The sequence below is a fragment of the Numida meleagris genome, chromosome 5 (genome assembly GCF_002078875.1).
Source record: "Numida meleagris isolate 19003 breed g44 Domestic line chromosome 5, NumMel1.0, whole genome shotgun sequence".
NCBI lineage: Eukaryota > Metazoa > Chordata > Aves > Galliformes > Numididae > Numida > Numida meleagris.
In genome coordinates this window covers 49,001,569-49,014,176 of record NC_034413.1, presented here as the reverse complement: position 1 = coordinate 49,014,176, position 12,608 = coordinate 49,001,569, and the positions used below count along the sequence as shown (strand labels likewise).

At 36.0% G+C, this 12,608-nt stretch overlaps 1 protein-coding gene across 3 annotated transcripts in view; it reads right to left on the bottom strand.

Annotated features, from left to right (window-relative positions):
* SESTD1 (SEC14 and spectrin domain containing 1) overlaps positions 1-12,608 on the bottom strand; it is a 52,727-nt gene that overhangs the window by 13,637 nt on the left and 26,482 nt on the right. For 2 of the 3 annotated variants that reach the window (XM_021398954.1, XM_021398956.1), the window contains 5 exons: positions 7,785-7,898; positions 6,712-6,809; positions 5,811-5,866; positions 3,156-3,367; positions 631-753 (listed from right to left, as the gene is read on the bottom strand). In XM_021398954.1, coding sequence (XP_021254629.1) covers positions 631-753; positions 3,156-3,367; positions 5,811-5,866; positions 6,712-6,809; positions 7,785-7,898 — 603 coding nt within the window. The remainder of the gene's footprint in view (positions 1-630; positions 754-3,155; positions 3,368-5,810; positions 5,867-6,711; positions 6,810-7,784; positions 7,899-12,608) is intronic. The other variant, XM_021398955.1, reaches the window with a different exon arrangement.

Here is a 12,608-nt window from a genome sequence, read left to right as displayed (position 1 = left end):
CAAAATCCTGTCAGCATCAGAGAACAAAGCAGTGTTTGGTATTGCCTGTGCCTTACAATGATAAGAAACCTGTAGGCCAGGCTGTAAACTTCAGTGGGAATTCACTGACTTCAGAGATGGTATTTAGCCACAGATAACACACAGTTCTCTGTTATCAACTCACTACAGTTAAAAAACAGTTTAGTATATATTCCTTTATGAATATAAGATATATCTTATATTCATCAATGAAAGCATTAAGCCAGTTTCAGCTCCTGGCAAATATATTTTAATAACAACCAAATATTAACTTATTCATATAAGAAATGTAGGACTTCTCAGCCATTTTCTCTCCAGCCACAGGCAGAGAGGGACAAGAAAATTCACTCCTACTTACCATGACAATGTAAGAAAATTCTCTAACAAAAAAATAATGAAAATCATAGATAGAAATCAGTGTTTTTCTATATTAGAAAACAAAATAAATAACATCTACATACAGTGAACATAAGCTCTTAAACTGCTTTGTTAGTTAAGCACAATATCATTCACTACCCAAAATTCCTCAATACTCATAACCAAAATACATAATACATAACTGCATGCACTTAGAACTGTTTTGCTACTTGAAAAAGACAGTGGAAGTCTCACACTGTGCTGACTCTCAATCTCTTCATGCTTCTGTTGCAACGCTTGAGAGGCTCTAATTGAATCACCTATTCCCCACTGGGTTCTCAGCTGTTCTGATCCGGGTCCTTCAAGCCAGTTAACTACCTGTAAAAAAGGTAAAGATGACAAAAATAAGACAGCAAATCAACCACCTGGAAACTGGTATAAAAAAGTGTTTTGTTACATAAGCAAAAGTAAATATTTAAAAATATATGTAATCTTTTTTGCATCTGTGGTGTCTTCCCATGAATCCAATCACATCTTCAAAAGCATGACAGAAATTACTTGTCATTAACCTTCGCCTATCAGCTCCGCAAAAGCGTGGAGCAAAAGGCAGCTGCTCCATAAGTAATACCACCTATTTCTGACAAAATGGCACTTGACGTGGAAGCGTGTATGGAGCAAACGTGTGTCACTGAATTCCTCCACACACAAAAAAAAACCAGCACATACTGGCATTCATCAACACTTGATGAACATTTATGGAGACCAAACAGTAGATGTGAACATGGAGAAAGATGGACTGTGTGGGCAACATTTTCCTAGCAGTGACACCATCACAGTAGCTGTGAAACAGTGGATCACCTCCACTAGTTCAGATTTTTATGAGCACAGCATGCAGGCTTTTTAAGCATTGGTGAAAATGCATACCTAGTGGCAGCAACTGCGTTGAAAAAAGTGGTTTTGTAGCTGAGAATTTTCTCTATCAATCATCATTATTGTGCTCTTTATATGCTTTATAGTTTCCATGGAAATAAATGAGGCATTACTTTTGGAGCAATTTTTAATGGTGAATGACTAGAGATTACTGTGAAGTCTGGCACTTTTTTTGTGAATTAAGATTTGAAAAACAGTAGTTAAAACTGATTAACAATGTAATAAGTTATACAAGAATGAAATAGAAAAGAAACAAAAAAAAAACCAAAAAATCAGCAACATAAGGGAGCAACTTTCCTATGCACACACCCACTCCAATTGAAAGCACTGCAAGCACATTATACTGCAACTTGTTTGTTTTGGCAAAATAAATCCCATGCCAGTTTGCCCCCATCAGTTTCCTCCAGTCCATCATTATCTTCTTTAATTTACCCTGTGAGCTTAATTTTTTTCCTCCACGAGGCAAAAGGAAACTACATCTGTTTACAGACTTAGTAGATTTTTCCATGTTTTTATGCCATTTAAAGAGCTTTCAAATGTACTTTTTATAAAACAGACTAACCTAGTAAAACATTGAAATACATTCTTGCTGTGTGTACTGAGAGTCAGTTCACTTACTATGCAGCATCCATAGTGTAGAGGGAGCAAACAAAAGACTTTCTAATAAAATTAGTGGCAAAATGAGGCTGATGCTCGAGTAAACAACTCTATTTAAATACATTAACAATGGCTGTTGGCCAAACTAGGCTATAAATTTCATTTCAATCAGCACATCTTCTTCAACCAATACATCTTTTACCACAGGGGGAAAAAGATTCTCATCAAACAATTACATCCACTGCCATGCTAACGTTCTATTCAGTACTATTTTCACCTTTTATATATTCTTATTTCCAACTTGAAGTATCAAAAGATGACATTTATTTTCTTTTCCTTTTATAATCATCTGAATAGCTACACAAATGAAAATGATTACTCAGATTGATAATTTTGCTGCTAGAAATAAAAACAAGATTGATTAGTTTTTCTTTCTCATATTTGGAATGCTGTGAAGGGCGAGTACTTGATTCACACTCCCCATGCTTTAGAAATGTTAGTGTATAAAGGTTAAGAGCAACATCCATTCTATTTTCTACATACTCAAACTGTGAAAAAAGCTTAAAAACAAAACTAATTTCAAGTGACAAACACAAGAGAAAGAAATTATTTCCATTTCCTTGATTATCTCTTAGACTATGCTGAGAAAGTGTTGAAAGTGCCAATTATATGCCTGTTTCCAAAGGACAAGACCAATTCATTACGACCTTTAACAACAATTGAATGGAAGATGTCTATTAATTCTGGTCAGAGAAGACTCAAAATACAGCGTTCAACCTTTTTTTTTTTTTTAAACTTAGCTAAAACATTCAGCATTAGACAAATAAAGGAATAAATGACAGCACTCCTTCAGTAACGGGAACTCAAAACAAAAAACTCAGGCAAAACTACAGTTAAATACACATCATATGTGAATGTTCTCTGCTATCATGTCAGGTACTCCAAACTCTAACAACTTAAGAGCACACTGTTGCAGCGGGCAACAAAGGGACATGGTGAATGTTTTTCACTGTGAGGATGAAAGCAGGTTGAGTTGAGTATATTCTAATCACCTCTATTGTATCAGAAAAGATTTTGGAAAGTCTCTCAGTAGTTAAGCATCAAGCATCCAGTCAAACTAGTACACTGAAGTTTCAGGAATACAAGGAAATGTAAGAACTAGCAAGAAGCTCCTCACTTCTTAGTTCACAAAATAAAGTCTGGGTCTTCAGCTCAAACCTGCTTCCCACAGCATTCAAGAACTTCATTCTTACCTGCATTACCTTCTGCTGAATTTCCTCTAATTGAGTTCGCTTGCTACGTTGCCTACAAACTTCTTGGTAGCGGGTATACTGCTCTCGGAGAGAGTCTAGGAGCTTCATGACCTGCGGCTGAGCAAGCAGCTCATCATCCATCGGAGACCACGACACTCCTCCGTCTGAGCCATTAAATCGACGCTGCTGTAGCTCAGAGAGCAATTCATGGCCTTTGAGGGGATGTATAATGATTTGGTTAATGTAGATACAAAATAAGCACAAGGTGATGAGTCAGCAAATGTACTTTTAGACCACCCAGCAGTACATTTCTGCAGCTAATAATCTTTCATGCATTATGCACATTTAATGATACCATTCCATTAACATTCAGAGCACCAGGCACAGTCTGGGAGTTTTATCAGCCATAAAATAGGGCAGAAATCACATGGTATATTTCAGATATATAAAAGATACAATAGCTTTTATATTTATATTAACAATAATATTGATTAATATAATGAAATATTCACAAAGCACAGTGCTGATCCTGGAACAACTGGAAGTATTCTGGTTTACTTCAAAATACTGCGTAGCATTCAAAGTATTTTTCTCACATAATTCATATTTTTTTTTTATAAGAAATGACGTAGAAGCACTAACTAAGCATGTAACTTCTCTGTTAGCTTACAAGATTTTCTAACAAGTGCAAATGTTTCTATGAAAGTGTGGAATTGAACCCAAAGTACGCTGTGCTCTTACACATCATATTAGGGTACAGACTCCCCATAGAGCAATGTCTTTCATGCATATGAAAATAGCATAGTTCATCTACTCAGTCCTCCTTAGTCCTAAACTGTTCTAAGAATGTGAGCTTTTGTTAAGCTGCAGTAAAGTTTTCAAGATGTAAACTCCATACTACTAGCCAACTCAGATAATTTGTACCTCCAAAAGCTCACTGAACAAGTTAACAAGTAAAAAAAGTGCTTGTTCAGTAATAACATCTTGACACAGAAGTGAAAATCTGCCAATCCCAGACCGGTGCGGGTCTTAAAATGGTAATGCACAAGTTCACCAAAATAAAGAAACAACAAAAACTAAGCACTAGCATAGTAATTGTAATACCTCAAGGCAAATACAGAAAAAACACTCTAAACTCAAGCGGTATTATCTAGACAAAACGCCAAAGGGTTTGGAGTTTGCTGCAAGCATCTGTAAATTACTCTGCCTTTCTTATTGTGAGATGAAAATGTTCTAAGAATTCAAACACATTTTGCCATTCTCTTGTAATGACTATCATTGATTTCACCTTCTAAAGTACTACAAGGCACAGATAATTACAGAAACCTTAAACTGTTTTTCCTGCAAGTCATACTAGAACAATCTTACATTTTTACTGTGTTTCTTCAGCAGAAAGGAATTAATATTTTCATGATTTTTTTTTAAACTAAACTATCAAACTGTAAGAATTACACATGTTGATTTGCAGCTTGTGAAAGCAACAATATTTATAATTATGGAAGATGGGAGACTTTTAATAAAACTTCAGGACAACAAAGTAAATTCACCGGCCTTCCTTTTTTGGTTTGTTGATATTTGCCCTCAAGAGATGGGAAACTTTAATTGGGAAAAAAATAATTTTTGATTCTCAAACTTTCAATATAGTGGGTCTGACAAAAAAAAAAAAAGTAGTAGTCTCTTGGGAATTCCCATGACTTGAAGAACATTATTATACCTTATAGCTTTAAGAATATCATTATGTTACAATTTTTAAAAAACAGACAATGCTTCCAAACTTCCTTGGGAGCCATCAACTCACAAAAGACTGATGTATTGTTGCACTGTTCATTAGCAGAGTACATACAATTGGACTCTAAAGTCTGACAGTTTCTCCAGATGCTTTGTATTTAAAAAATCCTGAAGATCATAACAATGACTGTGTCACCTCGTAATGCTAACAGAATTCTCCCACATTTCAGTAAGCTAAAGCGTATGCAGAGCCAGCAGTTCTCCATAGCAGACATTACACAATTCACACCTCATGAATGTAGTAGAAGGCTGTAAGAAAGATTCTGAGCACTCCTCAGACTCCGTTCACCATCTTAACACTGTGCTTTGCTTCCTACTCTATACAAATCTTTAAGCAAATTTCTAGTCCAAATCAACAGAGCCATTCTGCGTTATTGTGAATATGAAATCCACCCTAAAAAAACATCTAAAAGAAACCCTATTGTTTAAAGCTCAAGGGAGAGTCCAATAAAGGAACAGTGAGAAGACCATGCTTCACTTTCACAGGTAGGCAGCTCAGAATTAGGCTGATGCAAATTACCTGAATTGTGTAGGAAAATGCTATTCGTATCATTACCATTTGGTGGCTACTTGAGAGGAATTCACTCCATGAGAGGCCAACATATCGGCATTATCTAGAAGCAACATACTCTCAAATTAAAGTTACTAATTATGGTAACACTGTAAAGATGTTATCAGCACTACTAAAAATGATTTTAAGCAGACAAGACACATTCCTTTCTTTCTTATCACAACAAAGATGACACTAATTGATAAGCTTATTACATCGTGACGTTGGTTAAGATAGCTATCTCGCCCTCCGTGCTTTCAAGTGAGGAACAAAAGTGATTAATGAATGTTATTAACTGACATTATTTTTCAACTTACCTGTCTGCAGTACTGTCTCAGGATCAACTGATGGAAGGAAGTTCAGATCTATTGATCTTGAATAAAGTAATAAACAAATATCAATAATTCATTTGCATTACAGTAGCATTAAAAAGCTTCAACCAACACCAGAGCTACCACACTCTGTTAAGAGACTATGTTACTTTCCTCCATCTCTCTCCTTTCTTCACACCCCAGAATATTCAGTATATACAAGCCATGAGAAAAGCAGATCAAGTGGCAAACAGCAGTATCCATAGTTTCCAGAACTCTGCAACAGTGGCAGAAGCTTTGACTTGCTGGCAGGGATAACGGAACAAGATAAAAGCCCCACTGACTTGTGCACTATCATAAGAGATTTCTAATGCAGTCTGAAGCTGAAACTCAAATCTCCTGTATCTCAGCCTAATACCTTAAATGCATAAGCTCTTTGTAAATCTATAGAAAGAGTAATTATTTTCTATGACTTTGATAAATGATTGATAAATTAGCTTGCTTTTAACATTGTTTAGATATGTATTGTAACACATCTCTTAAAAAACACCAAAAAGTGCAGTCCCTTAGTTTCTTTTGCAATCTGTTTACATCAGACACACAACCACTTAGTGGAAGACAGAGTATCAGAGTAAATCCCTCTTCCTCATCTTGATTCTAAGCATCAGTTAAAAAGTCGGTCATTAAATTCTTGCTTTTTGTACTCATTTTATCAAAACAGAGGTGCAGCTGTATGTAGTCAATAGCCAAACAAGCATCTGTACACATGCAGATAAAATTTGCAATGTTTGACTTTGAGAGTCCTTACATTTCATATGACATTTAAGGTATTATATTTCCAGTATCATTTTGATTTCTAACGAATTTTAATATCAAAAACATGAATTTCAAAAACCTAACCACACACCTGTCTTTCTCTTGTTGATTTCCTTTATCACTTCCGTTGTTAATTAGAGCAAGTTCATCTAGCAAGGATGTTGATTCTTTTGTGAATTTTTCAAATACCTAAACAAAAGGCATGTTTTAAATTAAGAAATACAAATAATGTAAGTGATAATATTGAGGGCATCGCCACAAATTTATCTACTAGTTCCGATAATACATTTCAACCTTCGTATTATTTCCCAATATTCAGATGGTACAGTAAAAATAGCATGAAGCTTTCTTCATACAAAACTTTAGGAGCACTAGAACTCATTAAGGAGATAAGAAACGTCACACTGAATATAATGAAGAACTGATTTCTGAAACACAATGAAACATTTAGATTTCTGCAAAATCTGTAAGTTCTTATGGCCATATTTACTCTACCATTTCATTTATGCCTCTACCTTCATGCAAATCTCAGGGATAATGCTGAATCAGGGTGTTACAAAAGCACTGGACAGCTCAGCTGAATGGATTAAAATAATCAGCTTCGTGAAAATGCAAATTCTTCACTGCTACAAAAGAACTAGAATGCAGTGAATAACTCTGAGGTAGAAGAAAGATATACTAGTGATTTGAAAAAAATACTCTGACCGGTTTCTTCAAACACAGGGGTATACAACAGATAGCAAGGCCTGTGTAGTCAGATATTGGATATTGCTCAGATTACATCTCTCTAACAGATTTTTATTTTTTTTTAACCCTATATATTTACTGCATCTCTGTATCCACTGGGAAAACAGCACTGACAGAGGTTTCAGTGTAAGGCAGCTTAACACTTGGCTCTCGGTGCAAACTATCCTCTCCTTGTTAGGGATTTCTCCTAACAGTAGGCAAAAAAAATTCCCTTTGTAGCCACTCCATCATACACTCAGGCTCTTCTACTAGAGTAATGATCTGCAGGAGAGCTCCACTAGGGAACCTGTTAGTTCAGTTATCATCATGAAATGCGTGCATTTGAACTGCAATACTACAGGACATTCTATACAAGGCTCCTACATGAATAGAAATCCATGGATCAAGAATGAGATACTTGAAAGAAACAAAACTAACCAGTCTCTTATTCAGCCAATCCATATGATCATAGGTGAGAGTTCCTCCAAAATCTTCTGTAAGTTGACATGGTTCTATGTATCGAGTCAGCTTGTTAGCAGACACCAAAATAACCTGCAACAATAAAATAAATGTCAGATATAGGTGTAGGCAATGCTTATACTTTTTTTTAGGTACCTGACAAGTTGTGCTAACTGTGTCCAGAGGTACCGAGCAGACCCTTTGAGTGACTAACAAGAAGTGACCCTCTTACTGCTAAATATCCCAGTGAAGTATAGTTGACTGCAATTAACTAGGGTCTAATAGAGACACAGTTTTGAAACACAGTCTACATCTCATGCAGAATCCCTTAGGAGCATCAACAGTACCACCTCGTCTATTTACAGTAGGAGAAAGGAATATACTTATTGTCTGTTTTCTTCACGGTAATTGATGTTTCTTGGTTAAGTTATACTTTACGTGACCTATTTTCAGTGAACACAGTAGCAGGATATCATGCTGCAAAGCATCACTCTCTTGCAGTCCTCTGTGCCACACAAGCTAAGTACCTGCATTTACCATGCAAATGTGCTGCATACCTTTACAGTTTAGGTAATTTTTACATTCTGTACATCCCTATGAGTTTATAAGAAAGAAGAAGAAAATTAATTCACTCAATCAGGACATTTCAGTACAGAAATAAATGTTAATCAGGTAGCTGGTTCATAGCAAAGAACATAAATCCTAAAAATATTTAAAAAACAACCGCAAACTGCTTCAATAAAATGATGGACTGCACTGAGACCACTTAAGTCTGAGCATGTTATTGAATCCTTTGGAGGGAGGCTGGGGTGACAACCGAGGATATGCTTTACAAACTTGTTCTGAGGAGACATTAACAGTATTTCTTCTCTTGCAAAGCAAAACCTGCCTGTAACAAATATATTATCTACATAAGATAATTTTCCTTCCAACCCTACTCTCCAAAAAAAACCAGCCACAAGTGTGATTTAATTGAAGAGCACAAGTTTCCCCTGCATCTTATTAGAAAAAATCTTGAGAAAGAAAAAACTTCCAACAGTAAGCTTTGTTCTAACTTATGATATTGCTCCAAAAACTATTTATTCTCTATGGTTATTCAAAAAAAACCTTTGAGCTAACAGAGTTACTAACTTATTTCTGACAACTGCAGAAAGCCTGCCCAAAAATGTCAAAAAGAAGTAAGCAATCATTTGAATTTTGATAAGGTGGCAGCAGAAGGGCTGTTCCTGAACAGAATTTAGCTCTTGTTCTGAACCAGACTAGAGGCAGTACCAATGCAACTCCCTCCATATGCTTTAAGTTAGTTAACTTTGCTATTTTTATGCATGAATGGGGCAAGTCGCCTCTCTGAAGGTTCTGAATTACTGATTTAGTCAGCTACTAAAGAACTGTAACAATCAAGGCTGAGAAGCAAGAGAAAATAAGTCAAAGGTATAAATGAAGACCATTTACTGTTTAAAAAAAATGGAAATATCCCACTGTTTGCTTGCAAATTGACTGATTTTTTTTTTTAAAGTGACTGAAGTGTTGACTTTAGATAAAGATTTTTAATCCAAAGTAATAGCCTTTGGACAGTGTAGTTTTATGTTAACACGAACAGCTTAAATTTTCTAAGGGATAAATGAGTAAGTCTGGACAGATGGGTCTTAGAACAGCAGGGAAAGTATTAGTTACTGAATCTGCAAGTCTTTGTTTCCTTTCCCACTCTACCCACCCACTTCTGACAAGTGAGAGCTAAAAAGGTGACAGTGATAATAAGGTTTCAAACCTGCCCTGTTTGGTACTGACCAGAAGCCCTATCATCATCTGTACTCAGTTCTTTCTAGAACCTAGAGGAGCAGTAACAGCTTTCGTTATTGTACTTTAATCATGCTTTGTATGATAATGGCCTGCTATAACATTTGAAAGCCTTTTCAGAAATAACTCAAGCCAGTGTTTTAGGAAAAGTACAAATGCTGTATTATTGAATAAAATCAAAACAACATTTTTAGGAACTGACAAACAAAAATAAGGAAAAGATGTAACATACTGCAAAGCGCTGTTGCAACTCCAACATTCATTCACTTACTAGAGCATAAGACTACCATTCTTGAAATGTATCATTTCATTTAAAAGAACATGAATGCATGCTTAAAGCTGATCATAGTTATCTAGTCACTGGCTGGTAATTTTGGACAAATCTCACTCAAATAGGCCTACGTAGAAGGGTTTTTTGTTCATTTCCCAAAAATTCTGCCAAGAAAAACTGAGAAATCCAGAAAACCCATCGTTTCTGATAGCAAGGTTGATAGGTATTAAAGGCTGAACTTGGACAAACTCCTTTGGGCTCATGAAGTGGATTCAGTGATCCTTGTGGTCCTTTCCAATCCAGGATATTCTATGACTCAATTAGTCAATATCCGAGCTGTTTTCTCAGTGAATGGATTCTTGATGATTTGTTATTCTAACAGCTTACATATACAAACAGCTTTGGAAAAACATGGAGAAAGCTTCAATTTAGAAGGCAGAGACTGTGAGCAGTCTTCTCTCTTTGCACTTCAGCTTGTGGAGAAATCCAGACCACAGAACTTATACTTCCATTTTTCACATTATAGTGAATGCAGCCTTTGTATAAAAACACTAACCTGTAACTTGGTATTTGTTTTGTTTTAAAACAAAGTATAAATCCTACTTGTTTTCTAAAACAATCAGATTAAACTTTGGCATTTATATTCCCACCACCCCCCCAACTCCAAAAAAAGAAAAATTAGCTGTGCTTATTCTTCAGCAAGTTTAGCTTCTAAAAACTGTGAAATAAGAATTGAACTATTCTCTTGGTGACTTTTCAAGAATAACTATGGCACTTTAAACAGACAAATCATAGCTGCCCACATTCCTGGTCTGACAGTGATTCATTGCTATGTAATTGCAAAGTTCTTCTTTGTAGAACAAAAACTGTACTGTTTCATAATAGTGAAACCCTACTTGATTAAACATTGAGTAGTGTAAAGAAATACAAGTTAAATATTTATCTTAACGGTATCACACAAAACATCTGGCATACTAGAAAAGCCCAACAGCAGGTAGCAGATCCTAGACACAGACCTAGTCTGTCAGCTCCACTCCCAATAACCTCTCCCTCCCCATCCAGTACTAACTGCTTTGGCTACTCATTCACCTTCCCCTTCAGGGTTCATGATAATAACACACTGCCATTTTTCCATCCCAGAGACTAATAAGCACACACAACCTGACATTTTTCAGCACAGACTTCTTTAGAACTGAATTCAAAAGGTGACAAACACAGGCTTGCCTACTCCTGCTCCACGGGCATAACTCCTTGATTTGGCACAGGTTTTTAAGGCATACGATGTATCAGAGATTTTTTTTTTTTTAATACATTCAGAGGAAGACAGATGCATTAAAATAAATGCCATTTCGATGACTGAAGAATTTAGAACTGCTATATCCATTTTGGGAAAGCCTGTGAAAACTGTAAGTTCTAGTGCCTCTACTCTAAAATAGCCAACTTAAAGACTTGATACAGAAATTGAAGATTTACAAAATCTTATTCATTCATCATTCTGTGGAATAACATTCTGCCTATTAATATTATTCTTAAGAGATAAAATGGGGATAAGCGTACCAAAATTAATTTCAAAGTTGGAAACAGGATACGCAGATGCACGTTGTAATAATATATAATTTCAAAATTCAAAAACAATATAGGAAAACTTGTGGTAACACATTAGAAAGCTTTGGATCACAGGGAAAAAGAACCACCTGTAAAAAATGGTTGGGATTGGAATTTTTGTACTTCAGAACATTAAGGACTGCTATAACCAGGTAACAAAGACCACTAGAATGAAGAAGGTAAGTATCTACTTCAGGGTTACTTTCCTTGAATTAGGGACTAATATGGGAAAAAAAAAAAGGTCTAACCATGTATATCACTTCTATTTGTTCTCTCAAGCACATCTTACACTTATACCACTCTATAACCTTTTGTTCCTGTAATTACTCTCAGTGCTTTGCAACTCTTCACCACCACACCTCACCCTGAAGCAGAGAATCTCTGCTCTACAACAACAGAAAGGACAGTATGGTGACAGATGGCTTCATGTGGCAGTATTGAACAAGGTATAAAAGACGTATCAGGAAGCACGAAGTAGGGGGTAGAGGATTTTACTGGTCCTACAGTGACCTTGGTTTTTTTTTTTTTAAACTAATAGTTATCCAAATCTAACTTCTCATGAAAAAAATCAAGGTTGGGCACTGTTTTGGTTTTGCTGCTAGTAAAACCAAATACACAGCTGCAGTTTTGTATAAAGGGGTTTCCATAGCTTTATCACGGCTCAGTATTCACATCATAAGGAAGGCCATGATACATTACTAGCTCTAACACAACGACTGCTTGGAGCACAGAGGAGTGGCATTTTTACTCAGTCAGTTTTCCTAATAACATAGCCAAAAGTTAATGAATAGCAAGGAACAAAGGATTACTTATTACTAATGGTCATTCTTCATCATCTGGGAAACTACAAGATTTTTCCTACTATTCTTTCATCCTTCCCTGTCCTTTAATGAAGAATGCTATAAAAGAAAATGAATTACTGCACCAAAAAAACAACACAAGTGCAAGAAACAACGAAGAGCTAGGACAGTATCACATAAGTCTCTCCATCAACATCTGTAGTGAATCTATCTGCACAGCTGCTCATTGATGTCATCCAACTGATGACAACTGTCCCAAAGCTGATGGCAGCCCCCATGCAAGCGGGTAGTCTCACTGTTCCAGTGCAAGTCAGCCATTCAATGCTTCTA